This window comes from Xyrauchen texanus, chromosome 30, assembly GCF_025860055.1.
Source record: "Xyrauchen texanus isolate HMW12.3.18 chromosome 30, RBS_HiC_50CHRs, whole genome shotgun sequence".
NCBI classification, from domain to species: Eukaryota; Metazoa; Chordata; class Actinopteri; order Cypriniformes; family Catostomidae; genus Xyrauchen; species Xyrauchen texanus.
Genome location: NC_068305.1, coordinates 32,922,542 through 32,947,183, shown reverse-complemented (window position 1 = coordinate 32,947,183; position 24,642 = coordinate 32,922,542). Strand labels below are relative to the sequence as shown.

The 24,642-nt window shown below is 38.4% G+C and overlaps 2 protein-coding genes across 2 annotated transcripts in view; both read right to left on the bottom strand.

Annotated features, from left to right (window-relative positions):
* The window catches only part of LOC127623943 (protein stum homolog), a 28,980-nt gene extending 19,594 nt beyond the window's left edge, over positions 1-9,386 (bottom strand). Inside the window, exon 1 of the mRNA XM_052098519.1 lies at positions 9,134-9,386. Coding sequence (XP_051954479.1) covers positions 9,134-9,302 — 169 coding nt within the window. The 5' untranslated portion in view covers positions 9,303-9,386. The remainder of the gene's footprint in view (positions 1-9,133) is intronic.
* A 12,006-nt stretch (positions 9,387-21,392) lies between these two features.
* On the bottom strand, positions 21,393-22,468 carry LOC127623552 (C-C motif chemokine 13-like). Its single transcript, XM_052097937.1, is given in 4 exon segments — positions 21,393-21,559; positions 21,562-21,656; positions 21,754-21,865; positions 22,279-22,468. Coding segments are annotated over 4 exon segments (312 nt in total). The 5' UTR covers positions 22,349-22,468; the 3' UTR covers positions 21,393-21,524.
* Positions 22,469-24,642: the final 2,174 nt, after the last annotated feature.

The following is a 24,642-nucleotide window of genomic DNA, read 5'->3' as shown; positions in this document are numbered from 1 at the left end:
TACAGTATGTAAGAATGTATAGCGAAACACCCATGCATTTAAAGCATGCATTGTCGCTGTCCTTTACTGCATATCACTGCCCCCTTCGGCATATTGTGGCGCCGTTTTGCATAATGCTCATTTCAACTTATCGTGGCCCAACCGGTTCTCACGATGGCCAGTCCACCCCTGATTGGCCCCAAAGTGCATCTTTCCATTGGGAAAATGCCTGGTGTGCCAGATTACCAATCCAGCCCTGGTTGCCTCTATTTATAACGGCTCAAGGATGAGAGCCAAGACAGTTTGTGAGGAGAAATGATAAAGTCAGCCAGTTCTCAGCTATTCTGTGAGAGCTGATTACTCATCACTCATTTATTGGCTGTTCAGTCCTTTCCAAAGGGATTTATTTGGTTTACACTATATTTTACAAGGATCACTGCACAAATATACTGCTCATTGCATGCCTTTAAAGAGACTTTTATGGAACAGTTCAAACAAAAAACATTTTTGTGTGAGAAACAGACCAATAAATATGTGCACTGATAATCTTCCCCTCATGTGTGCTCTCAAATTGAGAATAACTGAGACAGGATCATTTAGTAAGGGAATTGAACAGATCAGTCTGATTTGTGAACAAATCATTTGACCGGTTTTGTGAACCAGATCAACCGATTATTTAAAAAGATCTGACTTACTGATTTGTTCATTAAAGCAACATGAAGAGCTAAGGTGCATGTAAAGATTTTTAGTTAACAATTACTTATATTTCATTCTGCTCATCACACAAAGCTATCATATGGCTTCATATGATATGGAATATAGCTCACAAGTAGTATGGACAACATTCAATATACTTTTGTATTGGATTAACATCCTTTTTGAAGCTTGAAAACTCCAATACCCATTTATTGTAATTGCATGGATAAGAATGACCAGTAAATGATTCAAGATTGCTATGCTTGTGTTTTATGGAAGGTGAATAAATAACGACAGAATTTTCATTTTTTGGTTTAATCCTTGAAGATCCCTGAAAAGACTAAAAGGCAAGCAACAGACACATGAACAACATTTTACAATATGGAAAAACCCCATTAGGGGAACAACGAATTTTCACTACATTGGCTTAAAAGTTACTCTTCAAGATGAATCTTTATTGAAAATCTAATTTTTTTTCTTCTCACAGTGTTTGGAGGGATTTGGAGAATGAGAGGTCATGTGTAATGCTCAAAGTTTTTGTCATTAATCACACTGCAAATCTTATGTAATCTAAAGCAAACACTTGTTACTTGTTAATGGTGTCTGCAGCTCTATTAAAAATTAGACGAGCAATAACCATCTCCGAATGACGTTATCCCATTCATTTCATCTTATTGAAGAGACCTTCTCAGTCTCTATACAATGCAAAAAGTTGTGTGACGAGGAGGAGGGCGGGCCGGGCCATGAGGACACACGCCCAGTGTTGTGTCGAAGTCTGTTCCACTATGTTTCCCCTTTGATGAAGTCTGTTCCCCCTATGTTTCACCTTAGGTTAGAGTCAAAGTCTGTTCCCTCTATGATTATGTTTAACGGTGCTATGGGGAACACTAACCTAAGGGAAAACGTAGGGGAACAGACTTCGACACCGGCCCTGAATCAGGTTAATCTGCCAGGAGGGGGATAGAGACGAGCCGGAGAAACCAGTTCGAGAGAGAGAGAGGCATATGCGGCCGCTGTGTGTGTTTGTGTTTAAGTTGATTCAAGTTCATTTATGTTATTAAAACTTACGTTGACTGTTCAGCTGGTTTCTGCCTCCTCCTTGCCCAACTTATCCCATTACAAGTTGTAATGCTCAGTGGTCCTATGCTGCCAAAATCATTGCACTGTGTCATTCTTTTTATTTATTTATATTTTATCCCTTCTCTCCCAATTTGGAATGCCCAATTTCCACTTCTTAGTAGGTCCTCATGGTGGTGTGGTTACTCACCTCAATCCGGGTGGTGGAGGACAAGTCTCAGTTGCCTCCACTTCTGAGACCGCCAATCCGCACATCTTATCATGTGGTTCGTTGTGCATGACACTGCAGAGACTCCACATGTGGATGCTCATGCTCTCCGTGATCCACGCACAACTTACCACCCGCCCCATTTTGAGCGAGAACCACTAATCGCGACCACGAGGAGGTTACCCCATGTGACTCTACCCTCCCTAGCACCTGGGCCAATTTGGTTGCTTAGGAGACCTGGCTGGAGTCATTCAGCACACCCTGAATTTGAACTCACGACTCCAGGGGTGGTAGTAAGCGTCAATACTCACTAAGCTACCCAGGCCCCCCATTCTTTTCCTGCTCTCAGAACTGTTGTTTTGATAGTAAAATGTGACATTTATTTTATAGTAATGTGACTGCCCTACAGTGGAATTTGTCAATGAGACACCACATCAAGTTAAAAGTAAATCAGCTTTGAAAAATGCATCTTGAGAGATCTACATTCTGTTTTGTTTTGATAGATGGAAAACATTACATTACTAACATTATTACAGAATTTACAAATTGGAGCATAAATTGTTAAACTGTTTACATTATTATTATTATTATTATTATTATTATTTTAACATTAGCGTTTTAGATTTAGAGTTGATAATGAATATGTTGGTATAATAATAATTAAAAAAGACACAAATAATGTAAAAAGAGAAACATCAAAAAGTGTAATTACAGCACTCTTGGTGATCTCTTCATTCAGTCTATTTTTAGCTTAAATCCACAAGTGAGCTGAGTTGAGGTCAAACATAAGAGTCCTTTACTTGACAATCACATCATCATCTGTGTCTGTCTTTTGTCAGACACAGATGATGTCTTTTGAAGACACTGTCTTTTTCATTTGAATATCTTTGCTTAGCATGTATTAACCATCTGAAATCTGCAACCAGTCAAGATCACCACAGGCTTTAGTTTTTTTCATGTGAAATGCCTTTCACATGGAATTGGGATGAGGATTGGGACGAGGTCAAGATTAACAGTCAACAGTTTTCCACTTTTAGACCTTGAGAAACTCCTTTCTTCGGATGAAATTCCATCCATATCTGATTGTCTCTACACAGAAAATATATTTTTGAAAGGGCTGCACGCTTGGATATCAGAGTCCACACAGAGATTTATATTACAACGAGATATTCATTTCTCTGGTATGCTTGAACACATAATGCAAATCACATCACCCATCTATTTGATGTGGAAAATATATGCTTTATGTTGTTGAAGATGTTTCCTCTCAGATGTCAATAAGAAATTCAGCAGATGTCTTAGAGATGTTTATTATTTTGAATTTTTGTACATACTTTTTAAGATGTTTAGTAGATTTTAATTAGACTGTGATGCTTTCCAGATAAAAATAACTAAAACATCTAAGACATCTCGGAGATGTATGTTTGCTATCTGGGTAATGCCAGAGCAAGCTTGTAAATGTAGTTGATTATGTTATGCCAGCGTTAAAATGCATCACCTTACAACAAGTCATGCACTATCATAAAAGTGTTCAGGGAGGTGGGGAAATTGTTTTATGAATTTATAGTCGTTTTACTTGTGATTTTCCTGAAAGGGAATACTGCCTCCAGATGCTAAAGCAGTAAGTGATTCAGAGCATATAAAAAAGAGTGACATCCATTTATATGCAGGAGAGGTCGCCAGAAGCCAGTAGTAAAAATAATTGTTTTCATCTGAACAAGGTGTAAAACAGTGAAGAGAAGTGTTTTTTTTTTATTTAATCTACCACCCCCCAACCAAAACCCACATCTAACCATAACCATTAGTAGAGACAAAATGCAATGCTAGGGATAAATATGCAACCTCCTTATCACGCTTGTGTTTGTTTATACAAACATGATTACTTCCTTATTCAAACAGGGGTCTCCCATGCAACTGATGCAACGTGCTAACAATCATGCCACGAGGGAAAGTAATTGTTATTGAGATATTCCAAATATGTCTGCTGCAATATAGGGCATGTAAGTGAGTCAGCATACTTTTGCCGATCGTAGGGTACCGGAACTTTCGGAAACAGCATGCCAACTTCCCGTGTGATCATGTTGCTGATTCCCCACAAATGCTAGGAGTGCTTTTTATGATGTCAATGTGAAGAATCACTGCATCTCAGCCACTTAATTTTTCCAGTGTAAACAAGGATACAGGTGTGCCCAGCTGTCTGTAACACAGCGGTAATTTATTTTGTCTAGAAACTCACTAACATGACCCTCATTTCATGCACATGCAAATTATCATGATCAGAATCTAACCTCAACTGGCACCCTGCACATGCCCTGCCAAGTTTCTGCAATTAAAGGTGAAGAGAGAAGCTTGTCAAGTGCGACTCACTAACTAGAGTGGTAATGGTCTCTGATAATCTCTGAGTTCGTTCTGTGTGCTCAACTGAGCCCCATTTGGCTCTTGGCATTTTCCCTTGTATCATCCTCATAATCCAAACATGGGCTCTCTTGTCATAATAGTCTGCCCTAATTTATGTATAAACAACCATGCAGTAGACATGAGCTTGGTAAAGCATGCCCGCTTGGAGAGATGATATGAGACAGACACATTACTGCCTCTAATGCATCTTAGTTCTGTAAAGATTTTGATGCAACATTAATTATAAAAGAGGTGGAGGGTAAGGTTGAGCGATATAATATTCACGATACTGTAGATACACAATTATTTGGTAATATAAAATTAAACCACATTGCAAATAATGTGATGATTTTAATGCTCCTTTATTAGGCCATTTAGTTTTATCAGACTAGTTTCATGAGTATTAAGACTGATTTAAACTTCAGAAGCAAAAGTAGAATTTGAATTATTATGTTTGATTTAGATGGTTTTAACTGAAGTTTGTGAATCAAACTGTAAATCAGTGAATCGATTGGTGTTCATTAGTTTAGAGTGGAGGAGGGTGGGGCCGGGCTGGAACAACGCACACTCGGTCCCCAACCAGCCTGATGGGGGCGCGCGAGGGATAAAGGCGGCTGGTGACGTCAGTTCGAGAGAGAATGACAGGCAGCTGCTCTGTGTGTTTATGTTTGTGTTTTTTGGTTCCGTTTATTATTATACTATTATTTATGTTGCCAAGCAGGTTCTCGCCTTCTCCTTTCCCTCATACCCCTTTACACTGGTCCCGAAACCCGGGAGGGAGGAGGGATGCCCATCGCGGGGTCCTCGACACTGCCGTCCACCCAGGGGTGTGCCGCTGCCCGACCGCCCGGACACGGAGAGCGGCCGCTGTCCGCGAGGCGAGTGGAGACTGGACTCCCCGACTACCTGGAGCGAAGGGGCCACTGCCAGGGGTGGAGGAGTGCCCTGCCATCCCCCAGAAATGTGGAGGGGTAGAGAAGACCGCCGTCCACGAGGGGTGGAGGGAAGCAACTCCCCGACTACCTGGAGCGGTAGGGCCACTGCCGGGGCGGAGGAGTGTCCCCACGGGTCGCCGAGAACACAGAGGGGCATTCTGTCCACTGGGGGTTGGTCTGACGCCGGTCCGCCCAGGGAGGAGTGGCTGCCATCTGCCTGAGAGGGTGGAGGAGTGGGTGCCGTCTGCCTGAGAGGGTGGAGGAGTGATCGGGGACCACGTGATGATGCATCAGAGAGTGAGTTTTCTTTTCTCTCTCTCTCCTCTCTCTGTCACTCCATGTTGGCCTGTATCCCTCACCTATTATGTTTTTGTTATTGTTTTGCCCTCCTGTCTCCTCCCAGGTCGAGGAAGGTGGGGATGACCCACCGGCAGACGGGGCGCAGCTGTTTGGTCGATATGAGGGTTCCTCTGAAGAACATTTCAAGATATTTATGGACAACCTGGTCCCGTTAAATCACTTTACTATACCTTCTTTTTTTGCTAAATGTTTTTTACGTGGCCAGTTGTATGCTTTTTGTGGAAGTTGCCTGGTGAAATGAACACTAGAGCAACGATGACTTCTATTCACACAAATCACAAGTAAAATACCATCAGTTCATAAACACTTACTTTTAGCTCTATACCTCATACAATGCTATCTTGTGACATCTAAACTCTTTTACTATAGTGCATAACTTGTAAGACAATACATTTTAACGTTTGCATAACCAACTACATTTACAAGTTATATTTGAGTATAATCATGTTGCAATTGCGTTTTTCATCCAACATTGTGTTTAATTTACTTTTAGTGCCGTACATTGAACATTTCACCTAAGAACTGCCGCAGTACATTTAAGGAACCACTTAACATCAATTTGCAAAAATGTTTCAATGCCAATTCCATGAATGCCAAATTCATGTAATTTTCATGAGATCAGGCTGTTTATTGAATATCAGCAACAGTTTAACAAATATTGAGGGAGAATTTGTGCTGTATCTGCCATGACTGATTAAGGGCAATTTACACACATTGATCACTCTTGCAGTATCTACAGGATACACATGTCTTCCAGACTCCAGAGGGACTGGCTTAAACTTGAGGAGGCCCAATGATAAAGCTATGCTGAAGTAGATGCAAGATTAGATGACCTGAGGTACGGTTCCCATGGGGGTATCCTGATGGATGAAACCAATATTGACATAAACACCAGAGGGCCTCAAGTGGCTGAGTAAAGCAGTAACCGGGTTGACAGCTGCTGTTTCATTAATGTATGTTCAGTCTAACTGCAACGGTCAGAGCTTGGGTTCTAAGCTCTGCAGATTTCCCAGGCACACAAAGGCTGGGCTGAAATACCATAGGCGAGCTTCATATTTCCAGTGCCCTGGTATTAGTAAATCGTTAGCACAAAAATACCCAAAGGGGAAAATAACCATGCCTGTGGGTTAAAAAGGATAGATGACAACCTAATGCATGATCCATAAAAGAAGAGGAAGCCAATAAGTATCAGTTCCCCTACCCAGACAATAGACTGACAGGCACAGATTAGATGTGTAGGTATAAAGTTTCATCACACTGCCTTGTTTCGGAAGGCTTTGATGCGACATAACTAAAGAGCATGGAGTATGATTTGTTTGCAATTGCTTGCATATTTAAAAAATTATGCAGGATCCCTTGAGTCATGCATAACAAGCCTTTTTGACATGAGAGAAACTCATAGTCGATCAATATTCTGCAGCACTGTGTGCCACTATTGAAAATAACAAGATACAAAAAGAGCTATAACTAGAATCATTACAGAGAAATAAGGTAATCCATTTAGTCTTTGTAGACCTCCTTAATGCTACAATCTATTGGCAATAAGAAAGGATGAAAGGAGAATGTCACACAAGAGAATGACTCAAAGGGCCAAACACTAAAGATACCAATAACTTAGACCCACAGGCCAAACAAAAATCATTGAGAATCAAGGTGGAAATGACTATTCTGAGATGGATGGATCAGTTAGGAAGGAGAAAAGGTCAAGTTATCAATCAGAGTAATGGAGTGGATGCAATTATACATACACTGCCAGCCAAAAGTTGGAATAATGTACAGATTTAGCTGTTTCAGAAGGAAATTGGTACTTTAATTCACCAAAGTGGCATTCAACTGATCACAAAGTATAGTGAGGACTTTACTGATGTAAAAAAACAGCACTATCACTATTTAGTTATTTCTTTTATCAAATCTAGACAGGCTCCATTTCCAGCAGCCATCACTCCAACACCTTATCCTTGAGTAATCATGCTAAATTGCTAATTTGGTACTAGAAAATAATTAGCCATTATGTAAAACACAGCTGAAAGCTATTTGGTTTGTTAAATGAATCTTAAAATTGTCTTTGTGTTTGTTTTTGAGTTGCCACAGTTTGCAATAGACTGGCATGTCTTGAAACAGCTTTCTCTAGAAACTCGTCAGTCAATAATTGTTTTGAGGAATGAATGCTATACAATGCTTGAAATTGCAATACATTCTTCAAAGACAAAGGACAACTGGCTCTAACAAGGACATAAAGATATGTGGAAGGCCAGATGTACAACTAAACAAGAGGATAAGTACATCAGAGTCTCTAGTTTGAGAAATAGACACCTCACAGGTCCTCAGCTGACAGCTTCATTGAATTCTACCTTCTGTTAAAAAAAAGCCACGTTTGAAATGGAAAAACAAAAGAAAAGATAATTGGAAAAGAGTGTTATGGATCTTAACCCCATTGAGCTTTTGTGGGATCAGCTAGACTGTAAGGTGCATGAGAAGTGCCCAACAAGACAGCAACATTTATGGCAAGTGCTGCAGGAAGTGTGGGGTGAAATGTCACCTGAGTATCTGGACAAACTGACAGCTAGAATGCCAAGGATCTGCAAAGCCGTCATTGCTGCACGTGGAGGAGTTTTTGATGATAACACTTTGAAGAACTTCTGAACATTTTTTTCACATTGTAATAGTAAATTTTCACGTTATTATTGTCCTGACTATACATTGTGACCAGTTGAAATCCACTTTGGTGAATAAAAGTATTAATTTAATTCCATACGAGCAAAATCTGTACATTACTCCAAACTTTTGGCTGCCAGTGTATACTGTATCTGACTGGAATGTTTGTATTTGTATTGTAGGCTATTAGAGTGGTGGTGGTGTAAGGGTCTAAACCACATAACTAGTAAACTGTTAATCAGAAGGTTGCTGGTTCGACACCACCATTGTGTCATTGAGCAAGGCACTTAACTCCAGGTTGCTCCGGGGGGATTGTCCCTGTAATAAGGGCTCTGTAAGTCGCTTTGGATAAAAGCGTCTGCCAAATGCATAAATATATAACAAACATAACTCACATTACTAGGCTACACAGTGAATATTCTACACATGCTGAAAAAAAGCTGACTGAAATGTCACCGAAAGAAACTTGATCTGATGTTTCCATTCCTGTCCAGATCCTAAAAGTGCGCTTCAGTGATTTATACATAGCCTATTTAAAATTTCACAAAACAGAAAATAAGCAGTGCTCAAAGTCGCGCGTACTTGGACATTCCAACCGCATCCCGAAAATTGCGAAGTAGCTTATAAACAATGCATTGTATATTCTATATTAAAGTAAAGTAAGAGACAAAAAGTAACACTTTATTCTATTTCTATTACTCAGGCAGCACATTCAAATAACGTATTGATTGCATTATTTTTGAATCACAGCACCAGGTTGTAAACACATCTGACATTTTCGCAGGTGGTACGAATGGTGAATGTGCGATTCGCCCCACTTACTCACCCAGCCCCGGCACAAATGTGTTGAGAAACAGGCAGATGACGGCTACTGGGAAAGGCATATAGGGGATGGCAGCGCGTAAAGGTCCTTTCTTCTCCCTGACTTGAACAACAACTTCGCTGGTAGAAGACGAGACTCCTTTTTCATTCATTTCCGTGTCCTTCTGGTCCATTTTCAAATTTAGTAAACAAAAAACAAACCTAGAAATCTTTGATATGTGTGTTGGACACTGTCAGGCGCACGCGACCGTATGCTTTGCATTGATGTTGAAGTCAGTGCACGAAGCGAACGGTAGGCGTCACAGTTACTACTGTGTCAGTGAGCAACAGTACATTACAGAATATATTTAAAGTCACAGTAATAAGGGGCCGTTCACACCGAAGACATTTTTGCGTCCGTCCGCGCTGTTTTTATTTATAAATGTATTGCTTTTGAAAGTAAACATGAACAAGAAGTATTTGGACGTTACATATAAATATAAATATACATTTATTTTTTCGATGCATCTGATGCATTTTGTGACCAGAAAAAGCTAAACTTTCATTAATGGTTGCCTTTAGCCCCGTTGTACCCTACACATATGCATTCTTGGTTTAATTGTATCTCGTCCACTGATCTATATATATAACAGATCATTGATCTCGTCAGATTTTAGAGACTCCACAGCAATGTTGTGCTACAGTGAGATTTATTTGCTCAGTTTTCCAGCTTTACAAAAGGGACCAGCCATATGACATGTCTCAGTAAATATTCATAAAGGTGATCCCCAAAGTCAGTCGTCTTATTTTCAGGTCACTTTGCAACAAGGCATTCTTGGTTAAAATATATAGGCCTACATATTTGTTCTGTTCTGAAGTCAACGGAAACAGCGTAACGTAAAAACGCTGGCTTAATTATTAGATATTGTGAGCAACAGGCTGACAAATTACATGTGGAAGTGGTGCTGTCATGTTATTAAAACAAAAGTTTGCTTTGTGATTGTCAAGTCTGAATAAAAAAAAAAAAAAAAAAAGAAAAAAACATTGTCCATAATCTGAAATAGCAAAAGGCATTGGCATGGGATCAGTGCTTGTGACCCCCTGTCTGGTCTCATACTTACTGTATCTGGTAGCCTACATCAATCTGTCTTACTGAGTTGGATGCTTATTTGCAGTCTTCTAAATGCTTCCAGCATTTCCGCTAAGGACTTGGCTGTTAATTATTTAGGAATGACATATACTCTACTTGCAGTATTGTAACAGACAGGGCAAAGTAGGCTGTGTCTTAAATTTTCTTGGTAAATCCCCTTAACTCAATGTTTTTACAGCTTAGGCTAAAAATTGCTATAATCAACTGCTGCAGCAGTCATAACAGATTGCATTTATTATAAAAAAAAAAAAAAAAAATAAAATTCATCGACCTCAAAGTCTTCAGATTATTTAGGAGAAATATAGAACCTAAAAAAACACATCTCTCCACTCATTTAAATTAAGTGACATATATTGAGTCACTAGTATATTGAGGGCTGTAAGCACTAAATAAAGCACTAATTATGTAAGAGCAAGAGCATTATTGCTAAATAGTCCTGCTATTCCTGCTATTCTATTTGAGCATTTAATGACAGGCAGTTTTTGATTATTTCCTGTCCTTCTGTTTTTAAAGATTTTGTTTGGTGATTTTTTTTTGCATTGTATTTTTGTAAATCATTACTGTTACTTTTAGGCTCATACAGCTTCTACCAAAGTGACTAAAAAAGCTGATAAGGTAAAGAGAGGTAAATAAAGGTGCAATTCAATACAAGTTAAGCTCAATCAACAGCATTCGTGGCATAATATTGATTACCACAAAAATGAATTTCGACTCATCCCTACTTTTCTTTAAAAAAAAAATAATTAAAAAAAATAAGCGAAAAAAATTAGCTTTTTATTAGTGCTTTTGGAGGGTTTAAAGACAGAAAAGGGAAGCTTATAGTTTTATACAAGCACTTACATTAATTTACATTACCTTCTGTTAAAACTCATCTTATTTGAGCTGTTAAGTTGTTTAAATGGTCATTTGTACAGTCATTTTAGGGTTTTATGCTTTGTAGACATTGCCATGGCAACGAAATTGTAAAATTAGCTATAACTTTACCCAGAAAGGGTTAGTAAATTATTTTATCGCACTAAAATTATGTTTACAGGCATATTGTTTATCTTGTGGTTATACTTTTGAAAAAGTAAGTAAGGCCCCATTCACATTTTTTTTTTTTTAAGAAAAGGAGGGGCAGGTCAAAATATATATATTTTTTTGGTAATCAACACAATGTCACAAATGCTTTCGATTGAGTTTAACTTGTATTGAACCCAGTTTTTGTGCAAATTTGGAGATTAAAATTCTGAAAGTGCCTAAAGGAATTGTTTGTTCCTGCTCAAATAGTTTTAAATAACTAGTTTCTATTTATTTATACCTTCACATGAGTTATTATTAGACAATCATTTAGTTGAATTGGATGTTTGTAACAATATCTCATATTCTCAGACATACGTCAATGTGTTTCATTAGATCTGTAATGTAATGGCGGCCACTAGTGGTCAGAATAAGCAAGTCACTGGATGATTCCAGTTCCTTCCTGATGAGAGAGAGAAATGAAGACAGACTCTCTGAAAGAGTGGCATAATAAAGAAAAGAGCAGCATGTCTTTAACAGATCTGGAAGGAACAGAGAAATCCAAGAGTTTGAAAGAGTCAAAGAAAGATAAAGAGCCAATACAATGAGATGATTTCGTGAATGACTCACTACAGTAAATGAATCAGAATTCAAGCAGGATTGAAAAAACTGAAGAGGTGCTGAAATGGAAAATAAAGAGAGAAGAGACGATCAGAAATTCAGAGGATATAAAAAAGAAAAGATTCATGCATAAAACTGAGTTTTGAAAAGAACAGTGAGATGAGAAATTGAATATGGTTCTTGAAAGAAAATTAGGATGGAGGAAAATTAAATATAAGAGAAAATATGAGGGAATACATAAAATTATAAAGGAGATGTAAGAAATGCTGAGAAACAAAAGTCGAGAGAATGGAAAAGAATATGAAAACAGAAAACGAATATGATATCAAAAACAAGGATGAATAACATTCTGAAGCCATTAATGTGTTAAAAAAACAAAACAAACAAACAAACAAACAAGTATGTGGATATAAAAAGTAGAGGGTTGAATATGTAAAGTTGTATGTAAAAATAAATTATGAAAGATGATTGCTTGGGCAACAATGTCTAAAGCTTGAATTTTAGGCTGGAGAAAAGGAGGTGTTTAAAACTTCAAACCCGTGGATTTCACACAGAGAAAACAACCAACCACACAAATGTTTGCTGACAGCCTCATCATACTCAAATGTTACAGCAGCTCTCAACAGAGAAGAAGCCATTTAGAGCCATTTAGGAACTCAGCTTTGCTTTGTTTGATGCACAGTTGGCTTTGATTAATAAGTAAACATGAAAGACACAAGGGCAAGTGACAGCAACTTAAAAACTGTAATTGTGAAACATATGATTTAATTTTCAAGTTCTACAAACCCCTAATTTTGTAATGCTCTATGCCAATATTTTAGTCCTGATGTCAGTGATGACACTGTCTCATGAAATGTATTCGGTTATTCTCCCATTGGGTACCTGCAGAAACGAGTTGACCTGCTTTGTGAAACAGAGCTCACTGCAGTCAGTATATAATGTATAGATGCATAGATTCTTTCTACATTTGTCTCATGTGTCACAAAAACAAAAGCCTTATTTGCTCTCTCTTGAAAGCCACTTTTTTTTAAAGTGGAATATATCTGGAATAAAGTTCCCTAGTGAATTTGAGAATCACATTTTGACAGATGAGACAGGAAAAATAGATTTTTATATTTTAATTTGGAGTATGTACGCTCATCATTTTTATTGCTGTGTTGTGTTAATGGTGTGTTTCAGTGCAGTGCCATGTGCACTTTTTACACTGGAGTTGTGTATTATGCCACTCACATAGTACCTGTTGCACCTGTCTGAGTTAAATAACAAATGATCACATCCTCATTGAGTTTACAGACAATAAGAGAAAATCTTTCTGGTTGTTTGACTCTTTGAGGTGGACTAGAGCTGTTTCCTCTAGTCTTTGGAGTGGTGTTGTCTCTGTTGTGCTGATTGACTCTGATTCTGTCCTTTCAGAAATGAAGAGTGATGCTGTTTTTACGATCGTTAAAGAGGATGTTTTTAAGGCTTCCGGTGAAACAAAAATGTCTTTGCTTTTTTGCTTTGCTGAATATTTGCAAAGTTTAAAAATTACAAGCACTTGAAATGTCCAGGTGCCGAAAGCTGGCAATCCATCACACACCCCGCCCCAACCGTGTTGGACGTGTTTGTGGTCACCACTTTTTGTCTGAATACTTGACCCAGCATAATGCCTTGTTGAAGAAGGCTGGTGTTGTCCAAGGTGCTAAAGCAACCAGACAGTGGTGAGTTACCCAAATGCTTATGCACCCGTGGCACCAGGCATGTTGTAGTACAAGTCACTTAAGCCAATACTGGAAAGATCTCATGCATAACAGACCTAATGGTCTGATGCCGCCATAAAACCGAGTATTTTCTGAAAACACTTCAGTGGACATGTTTTCCACAGTTTGAACTGAGACAGACAAAGAAGAATGAATGCGCTCGATTGTGAGGTGCGCATACATGCGTACTTACGGAGTTGAGATGAACCCCTAAAACAATTCACAATGGGCGCTATGCGAGCGCACGATTCAAGCGTCTCAGATCTAAAATGGGCCGGAGCCCACTGCCTGACTTTGGAATGTGAAAATAGCGTCTGTAAACCCCACTGTGGGTGTCCCAGTCCAGGACAGTTTCTATCACATTCTTTGTGAGGAGATTGTACATTTCTGCAGTAATACTGACGGATCCTGTGGTGGGATCCCAGATTACAGAACTCCATTGAAGTGAGGTGGCCGGCATATGAACTGAATCGTGTAGCTGTGTTGTATTGTATTCAACACCCAATTTGACACGCCAATGAGGGCTCGCCATGCATCCATACAGAGAGACAGTGGGCTTATTGATTCGCTCACTACAGGAGATGGGACGCCACTTGCCATAGGGAAGCTGTTGACCATGGTGTGTGGGATGTGATAGACTTGCACGCCCATGAGGCCCCACCGTGCGTCTGCGCAGAGAGACAGCGGATTTCTTGATTCGCTCGCTATAGGAGACAGAGAGCCAGAGGGAAATGGTTGATCATACTGTGTGTGTGTGTAAACACGTAAAGAGTAAAAAGCCCTTTTAGTGACCAGAGGTAAAGCGGGAGCGGGCCGGATGAGAGGCAGCGCTGTTCCTCTTAGGTAGAAAATATTTAATTGCCTGTGACTGTTTTTGAGCGGATATGAAACTCTCAGAAAATCCTTCCACGTCATTGCCAAAGAGGCAATCAGGCGACACTGGAGTGTCGAGGAGGGTGGCATTATCCACGTCACACATGTCTGTGAGAGTCGGCCAGATGTGTCGATCCAGGACCACCAGGTTGCTCATAGCTTTTCCAATGGCCTGAGTAGTAGCCTTTGTGGCTCACAACACCAAGTCTGTTGCAGTGCGAAGCTCTTTAAACATATCTGGATCGGGGCCTTATTCATCCATATTTTTGAGGTGCTTATCTTGAAAAACCTGGAGCACTGCCATACAGTGGAGTGCTGATCCAACTTGGCCCGCCACCATGTATGCTCTTCCAGTCAGTGCGAACATGGGATTTCCTTTCCATGACAGAATTCGGGCAGAGGTGGGCTGCAAGGGAGGGACACGGCGTCATCCCCGTTGTCAGAGCCACTGTGACAAGTCACAAACTCTCTTTGAGTGAGGAAGCAAGGTCCAGTTGAATAGTCAACGTAAATCTTTTTATTTTTAAGGTTGTTCACCTTTTCAGCATAACACACATAAATAAATGCACATATCCACACTGCTATGTGCAATACTCTCTCTCCCCTTCGGCGGTCTGTATTGCCACTTTTATCCCTCTCCATCTCTATCTGCAACAGCAATAATGCAATAATTTCCCATAGAAGTCAGTCCTTACCATTCTTCCTCTCCCGGCCTTGCTCTCTACAGATGTTGCTTCACCACGCCCCCATCACCACAGCTGCCAAACATGATAAGACCATGTGCTTCTACAGAGGGCCAGAGGTAATCAATTTGTAATGCAGCGGTGAGGACACTACGTCTGATACGCGGGAGGCTTGCAAGGCTTGCACCGGCATGATATCCTCCTTGGATTCATCCATCTCCACCTCGCAGCCCCACCATACATCTTGATTTGGTTCCTCTGGATTAAAAGCAGAGGAGGCGGGTGGAAGGGCACATGAGGCTGGATCATCCCTCAGAATGAGGGTGATCCTGGAGTGTAGTGTCCTGAGACTCATGCCCTTGCAGTGAGGGCAGTCTTTCTCCATGAGAGCTGCTTCGTGACAGGAGAGAAAGCAAGAAGAAAACAGGCAAAGAATATTACTGTAATACAAGATCATTTCAAAATTAAGAGGGGGAAAAATTCAGGTACACCTAAAATGGACCAAATGAAGTGGTGAGCCTATAGACATTAGCACAATATGAAGAACTGAATGGAAGAAGAGTATGTTTGTGTAAAAAAGGGGGAAAAGGATATCTAATATTTAATGGAACTCATTAGAATCATTAGAACCATTAGATCATTAGAACAATATGGACATACATTTGGAGGAAAATAAATCAGATTTTTGCATGGCAACAACGTCAAAAGCATAATGACCAGGTGGGATATTAGAGCTGACTAAATCACCCATCGTTTCTGACAGAGTTAACAATCAAGTTTGAAATGATGCTGACAATCTTTATTATGCCTGCCCTCCCTATTAGAACAGTCCAGAAGGTGGCAGTAATAGTATTTTTTCACATGACACATATGCCTGGTGTCCTCAGTTCTGATGTATAATGAAATGCATTTAGTTATTCTCCCTCTGGGTGCCAGCAGAAGTGAGTGGACTGCCATGTGTGTATAGATGTCATTAAGAAAGGCTTGTGCTTTTCTCCAAATCTAGACCTTCTACATATAGTTATGTTACAAATAGCAAATCTTAACCTTGTGGTAAGGCCTTCTTAAATAAGTTGCAATATTATAATCTCACCAGAGGTGTGAATCTTCAAGATCTGAATTCTCTGGTCTCTTGATCTTTGCTCTTCCAATCATGCATGTTGACTTTGACCTTTCAGAAAGGGAGATATTTTCATTATAATGCTTGCTAAATGTAGTGTGTAGGTCTTTGATGCCCTTGCTGACTGCTGAACATGTGCGTTTTTTACAGTGTGAGAGTGGGTTGATGCAAGAGGTATTGACAGCATTTCATGGCATTTTCACACTGGAGACAAATTGGATATTTGTTGTTTTTGCTTCCATAAATGCCATTTGTTTAGAATATTATAGCTTGTATATTTTAACTTGAATTAACACTTTTAATATTAAGAGCTTTCGGTTCCTTTTAAAAGAAAGAAAACAAAAGGAAGAAAAAACATAGCTTGGCAAGGGTTTGGTAATTCATTCTGAAGACAGCTGTATTGGAATTTGTGTGCATATGAATACACCAGACAGAGAACAGTTCTTTTTACACGTCTCTCATTCCTGTTTGGCCATTTTTATTTAGATCAAAATACTCTTGCTAAACGAGAACAATTAATGAGCTGTGTAGGCAAAACTGATTATTTTGTTTGTGCTAGTTGTTCTCTGCTGTAACGTCCTTTAGATTGTTTTTGAATTTTAGTGCACACAAAAAATTGTGATGCTAACACTGCCGCAAGTGCCATTTTGTGACACACTCAGTGACCACTTTATTAGGTACACCCGTACACCTACATATTCATATGATTATCTAATCAGCCAATTGCACTGGCTCACCAAAACTGGACAGTTAATGACTGGAAAACATAGCCTGGTTTAATGAATCTCACATAATACACAGATATGAATGTACACAGAGGTAGGCCCACTGCAGGCTTAACATTCTGTGCTTGGCTGACAGAAGTGGAACCCGACGTGGTCTTCTGCTGTTGTAGACAATCCACCTCAAGGTGCGATATGTGCATTCTGAGATACAATTTTACTTACTACAATTATAAAGAGTGGTTATCTGAGTTACCGTAGCCTTTCTGTCAGCTCGAACCAGTCTGGCCAATCTCCGTTGACCTCACTCATCAACAAGGGGAACGTCTCAGTTACTGTTGTAACCTCTGTTCCCTGATGGAGGAAACGAGACGTTGTTTCCCTATTGCCATAGACAGAACTTTACTGTTGTAACGGCCGGGAACTTGCCTGCTGGCCTTCCTTTATACCCGTATGTCGGGCGCCTGGCGAATTGAATCGCATAGCCGAGTCGGACGATTATGGCCACCCAGCACGATGGGTTAGGAAGTGATAACCACACACCCAAACTCCGGGCAAGGGGCACTAGGGGAAGGATCGCATCCGACGTTCCTGGGGGTGGGGCCTCACAATGGGGGGGGAGCATGGAGAGACGCAACGGGGAGTGTTGCAAATGCAAATGCAAATTTAACTCGCCATTTCTCATTGGCCTTTTCTCAAAGATCTGAAGGTGCTTCGGGCTCATTGACACAACGTCGAGTGGGTGACAGAAGGGGAAGTACAATATTTAAAAATGTTGGAAGTCAGCTGTTTATCTAGTCCTTTACAAAGAAAAATTCAATAAAAATAAAAATAAGAACATTTACTGTGAGTCAGTGAGCAGAGGGCGAAGAGACAAGAAGGGCGAATGTATATACAGTTGTATGGTCTTATCTTTGGGTCGTCAGTGAGCCTACACACTGCACCTATCATTTCTGTTCAAAGAGGAACAAGTGACATCACATGCATGGTTTAAAACTGTGCTTGCAGTGATTTTAATCATCATATGGTTAGCTGTACCTATTGGTGATAGTAAAGTTGGACTGAGAATGTTTTATCGTGTGGTGGGGTGGTACAGGTAGGGGCGCCGTAATGGGGGGTGCAAGGATTGCCTGGCAAATTGGCCCCCGGATGCTAGGGGGACCCAAAATCACCACATAATTTTTTTGGTATTATTATTATTTATTTTTAAAACATTTTCATATATATGCCATGGCTATTCAAATCCAGCCTGCCAATTATTTTTATCAGCCGGTTTGTCTGATTCTGATAAATTGAAATAAAACTTGATGAAATAGCATTCTGATAATAAGAGCACTCTCAGCTCAAAACTCAGTTTAAGAACTCTCAGCACCATGTGCAACAGCATGCAGCAGTCTAAGTTCCGGACCAGAGCGTGGGTGTTTTTCTGGCCATAGTTCAGTCATGCTGCTTTCCAAAATATGAACCAGTGCAGTTTAGGTGAGCATATTTGTTTGTCATATTCAATCAAAAGTATTTATGTAAATTGCTTCACTGTGGTTAAATGTACAGACAAAAAAATATAGTATCACAGCATTTGTAACAGAAGTGTCATCTTATTAAATAAAAGATAAATTGATACTGAAAAGCAAACCTTCATAGAAAATGCACTAAAAAGTTTTTATAAAATAATTTTAAAAACATTATTTATTATTTTATACTTTACAAGTTAAACTGATGTGTCTCATCTGTTCAGCATCTGTAGTGCTCATAAAAAGGGATAATGAAATGCAAATGAATGTGTTTGGTTCTAGATATGTGGCAGCGTTTTCAATCTCGAACATTAGCAAATCAGTTTGTACTCCGATGGCCACTGTTTTCTTATGTGGGTTATTATTGTCAAAGATATGGGGCTTTAGTTGATTTTAATGCACCTCTTAGTTTTTATAGTTGTAGCCCTAAAATGTTAAAATGATCATAAAGTTATAAGGTTATGAGGTCATATTTGTTCTTCAACCACATCTTAAGAAGGAATTTATGGCCTGATCGAAAAAAAAGTTAATTGACTCCCCTAAGCACTACCCTCGGGGGAATCCCAACACCATTTTGGAAGTATGTTCCACTTTGTTAAGTGGGCAAGAGAACAGGGAATTTTCTGTTGACAGACCCTCAAACCCTTGATTTTGACTGAGTGTGCGAACTTACTCTGATGTACGCTTCAAGCAGCTCCATGTCCCACAATGCAACTCGATTGTGACATAAAAGCAGTCACGCTTCATCAAACCCTACCCCCACACAACTCTAATGTGCAATGGAAATTAAGTTAGTTTAATTAAGAGTTATACTGATATTTATACTTGTTACAGCAAAATACTTGTAGCAACCTTAAACTGACACAGTCAGTTCATTGCAACATTTTCATTTGTGTAAAACTAGATTAATCCTTTCTAACAATTAATTCTAATAAAATGTTAATGTATACATGATGAAATTTTTACATAAGGGTCTGAAATCACAACTAAAATTTGCCTGAATCTGTGATTTCTTCAATCTCTGAAGGTGTTGTCTTCACAGGAGCAAAATTTGCCAAATAGTTCCACAAAAAATAGCGATAATGTGCTTGATGTTAGGCTCAATAATATACTAGAATATTAAATATTTCAGTTGGCCACTATGGCTGAGATGCATAGTGTACAGTATAGTTATAAATAAGAAGTATCATTACTTTATTCCATTATATGCTATAGTGAATTGTTTTCTTTCGGTATCATTTACAGTATTGTTTGTGTATTTATATTGAGAAGGGACCACTCACCACGAGCATAGCATAATAAATAAACTGAGCATTTCTCCACAATGCATCCATGTAAAAACTTTGTAACTGTTTGATCGTGAGCTTAGATGTAGTGTTAGATAAATAGCCTATGATAAATAATGAACTGCGTTCATATTAATTAACCCCTACGGTCATTCTAATTATTCAAATTCAGAACACAACATGTTGTGCACTCGGGCAGGTTTAGAATTATCCAACATAAAAAAATCTGGTTTGGATTATTTATGAAACTGGAACAGATAATGGACAACATTGTTTTGTGTCAAAGTTACATTTTATTGGCCTTATGGGGGGTTTTACAATAAAGTTGTATAGCCAGTGCTGGTCCTCCCTATATGCAAACTAAGCAAGTTGTTTAGGGCCCCCAATCCACCAAGGGGCCCCCACACTGACAAAGATATTATAAGCAGTGTTACGAAAATATTAACGGGGGTCCCCACACAAATTCTTGCTTAGGGCCCCCAAAAGGCTAGGACTGGCACTGTGTATAACATATGCTCACACAGCATAAATTACATTCTAAATTAGGTATCATGAATTAAAAATGTATATCTATTTTCAAGTATTTGTTCATTTTGTTTAATGTTTTTATAAATATACTATTGTTCATTGCTATTTTATGTTAGTCCTCAATAATGTTGCATAACTAATCTTAAAAAAAATTATTAGTAGCCTATATGTAGAAATGAACATAGCCTAAACCAAGATTTAAGAATGATGTAAAAGCATTGTTGATTCTTAGTTAATGTCATCTATTGTGTATTGTAAATGTATTGTTAAGCACAGCCTTAATTGCAGTGTTAACTATACATGGAATAAAAAGCAATCTTACAATGCTTCCATGAATAGCCCACATTAACCTGATATTAAGTATTTTTAAAAAGTAAATATTATCATGCACTTTCTCAACTACTAAACTAACTTTTCTTCACTGAATAGTAAAATACAGTCCTCTTTGTTCTCTTTTTCTAGCTCATGGCTTTAGTTTTTGGTGTAAACATCTCCTCTTGTTGCCAGAATTCACTATAATTCACCTAATTGAAGTGCACTTTCTCATGGATCAAACATAGTGCATTTGTGACTAATATGTTTTTCAGCAACACTACCATTTTAATATTAATTGAAATTTGAATGGATTTATTTTATTTCTTTATTATTCTTATTGATGGTATTTATTTCTAACAAACATTTCATAGCAAACATCTTTATGACTCGAACGTTTTATAACACATCTTTATTGTTGCTATAGTAACAAACATTAATATGGGGGGTCAGACCCCCCTGAAACACCCTAATTAAAGTTAGAAAATCTAAAAAACTAAATTGTGGATATCTAGCTAATATTTATAATACTACTACTAATAATTATCTGTTACGTAATATATTAAAAATTGTATAATTGTGTTATTATTATTGCTAATATTATTAAATTAATTAACTGAAATTGAATCAGATTAATCTCTAGCTTTGGTTTTAAATGTTTTGCCACCTATTAGCACCAATTTGTTTTATTAAAAAAGAAGACCAAAATCTGAGAATGTTTCTAGATGTTGTTTATTTATATATAGTCATGTTATGATTCAAACTGGTTCAGACTGTACTTGTAAAACTTAGCTTAAATTTTAAAAAAAAGCTTAAATCGGTTTAAAAACTTTTCAGTGTAAGATTTTTCAAAGCGAAGAGCAGTTTACACATTAGGCACTGTCCCCTGAGCTGCCATCTGATCCATCTCCTTCAGGTTTCGAGCATCCACCAGGTTCTTCAGTCTCTGAACCCATTTGTCTGATGGGTCAGCACAGATCTCCTTTAGAGCCTTTGTGATGAAACTGGAATTTTAATGAGAAGATGGTTCATGATTTCACATAATAACCGATTTACAATTGTTATTCATTCCAAATAAGACATTGTGCAAAAGATACTTACATGATACCCCTCCTGTGGCATTCGAGATGTGTTATATGGTAACTTTCAACCTGCTTTAGGGGGATTCTTATATTGGAAAAAGTAAAGCAGCACTTATCTGGGCCTTGACTCCCTGCAGGAGAAATATAGAGGAAACAATACATTGTAATTAACAGTATGTTCAAAATATTAAAATAACATGCTAACAGTTCACGAACACTTTTAAAAGTGGTGATGTGCAATTGTTACCTTAAGGATCTATTTCTATCTGATCTAACCCATATAAAAATAATTGAATTAGTGTAAACTAATGTAATCAAGTTGATTCAGTTATATTTAATAATTTGTAATATTTCTGACCTGAATGAATCCAAGTAATTTAGATGTAACTGCATGAAGCACATTTTGTAGATTACCATTTTTACAGTCAATTACATACAATTAACAATTTAGAAAAATGCCTCACAGATGTATTTAAAATTGTTGGCAGTCGAGTATTTATCTAGTCCTTTACAAAGAAATATCATAAATTAGAAAAAGACGCACATTCACTGCGAGTGAGTGAGCAGAGGGTGAGGAGCACCAGACAGGCGATGATGATGCAGTAAGCTCTCATGTTTGAGTCTGTGGTCTGTCGGTGATCAATGTGTCTTGATGCGCTGTCTTCGGCTGGTCGTCTTGAGTATGATCTCCTCACATATACTGTCTGCCTTTTAAGGTGTGCATCCACGTGTGCCTGTACTTTTTCCACTACACAAACTTCTGGGTTCTGTCCAACGAGGAAGAATTGACATCACATGCTTGGGGGGAAAACCATGATGTGGTCTACAGGGCTAGTACTTCCTGTAGTACCCCCTCCCCAATTCTGTGAACCTAACTTAAATTGCTGACACAAGTCACCTGAAAAGTTGATAATATTATGTTCTTTCTTCAAAGTCTATGCAAACCCATGGAAAATGTCTTTAAATTTATGAAGGTTTCTAATAAGGACCCTGTTGGATCTATAACATTTTAAGTCATTGTAATGTTGACTTAAAATGTTGTTTATTTGTCATTCAGTCTGGTTTAGATTAAATTAGCTTAATCTTTGAATAAATACTGATCATAATAAATGAACAACATTGCGCTGGTGTGCACTCCAAGTTTTTATTACTATAATTATAATTATTATTTAATAAAAGCTAAACATTTAGTTTAGAAACTGTTTAGAATGTGTTTAATAAGCTAAGAGCAGTTCAAGTTTATGTCCCCAATTGTTCCCTGATTGTCATCCCAAATAATTAAGAACCTTCAAATGGACCCCATTGACTCATTTCAACACGTCAAAGCCAGATTTATATATAAAATGTTTACATGTTTTCAAGTTTCTCAAGAAGATGCCCTATACTCTCAAGTGCAGTGCAATGCAAGAAAAGTCCCTCTCTGCAAATGCATGGTGGAAAATGAGTCTGGGGCTCAATGCAGGAAATGGTAAGCTTAGCTTTTAGGTGAAGGAGGCAAGGTGGTTGGACTGAAAGTGTTTAGTGTGGTTAACAGATCTGCACACAGTGTGATCCAATCTCAATAATATCAGAAGTTACTCGCTGAGTTTATACCACACAAACAAATAATGCTTCATCCTTGCTTGTTATCGTGCTTGGAATCAATTTTGCCACAAACTTTAAATTTTTGAATGAACTATCCCTTTAACAGAATGTATTGCAGAGTGCATTTATAGCAACATTTTAGATTTTTTGTCTTTTTTTTCCATTCCATTACTTTTTCACACGTCTGATCTATTCTGAGCCACACGTGTCATGTCATTGTTCCTCTTCGCCCACTGGGCCCACATTACAACACTTTCTCAAACACTACCATACAGTACTTATTCACTGGGGAGTTTTTAGACCTGTGTAAATCACTAATGACCACATAGTAAGATATCGCATTAAAGAATAACAGATGTAAATATTTCAATTCTTGAAGGTGAGGGTGAGAGTCGCAACATTAAAGGCCCAAACATGCTCTATGTAAGTATGTGAACATGGATGCATCTTGCTACAAAAGCTCGATTTCACATGTTGTTGCATTGCGTCCAAGTGCAATCCATAACCCAGAGCAAGTAAGTGCTGTATTCTCAGCGTTGCAGCAAGGGGCACTACAGTGTATATCATTTTTGCAATCAACAACTGTCATGGCGGAGGAACAAGTTAGATTATACAAACAAATTTTTTTGTCATCTTTTCAGCAAATACAAAAGCACACTCCTCAACTGTCAGCATGTTGACTCCACACTACGGTTTCGTGGCACCTAAAAAACTTTTTTGCCCCCTTATGGTCTAAAGATTATAACTGCTAGAGCAATGCAAGAACGCATGTAATTTATGTACAATAGGATCAAGCGTTTACTAAACGTTTAATAACTAACTCAGTTATCACTCCTTGTTATACTTTGCATATTAAGTTCAGGATAGGAGAAAGTTTCATGACATTGAAAAAAATAAACACTTCGACTTTAAAGGGATAGTTCACCCAAAAATGAAAATTCTCTCGTTTACTCACCCTCATGCCATAACAGGTGTGTATAATTTACTTTCTTCTGCAAAACACAAATTATGATTTTTAGAAGAATATCTCAGCTCTGTATTCAAAGTCCATTCAATGCAACTGAATGATGACCAGAAGGTCTGAAAAGGACATAAAGACAGCACTCCCGTGATAAAATCCATATTTCCTGAAGATATAGGTTAGGTGTGGGTGAGAAAAAGATCAATATTTAAGTTGTTTTTACTGTAAATCTACACTTTCACTTTCACATTCAGCCACCTACTGTTTGGGGCTGGTCAAAGGTGGAGATTTATCCTTGTGCGACTCTGCGTCCACATCGGTGGACGTAGTATTTTGGATTTGCTATACGCAGCACATAATTTA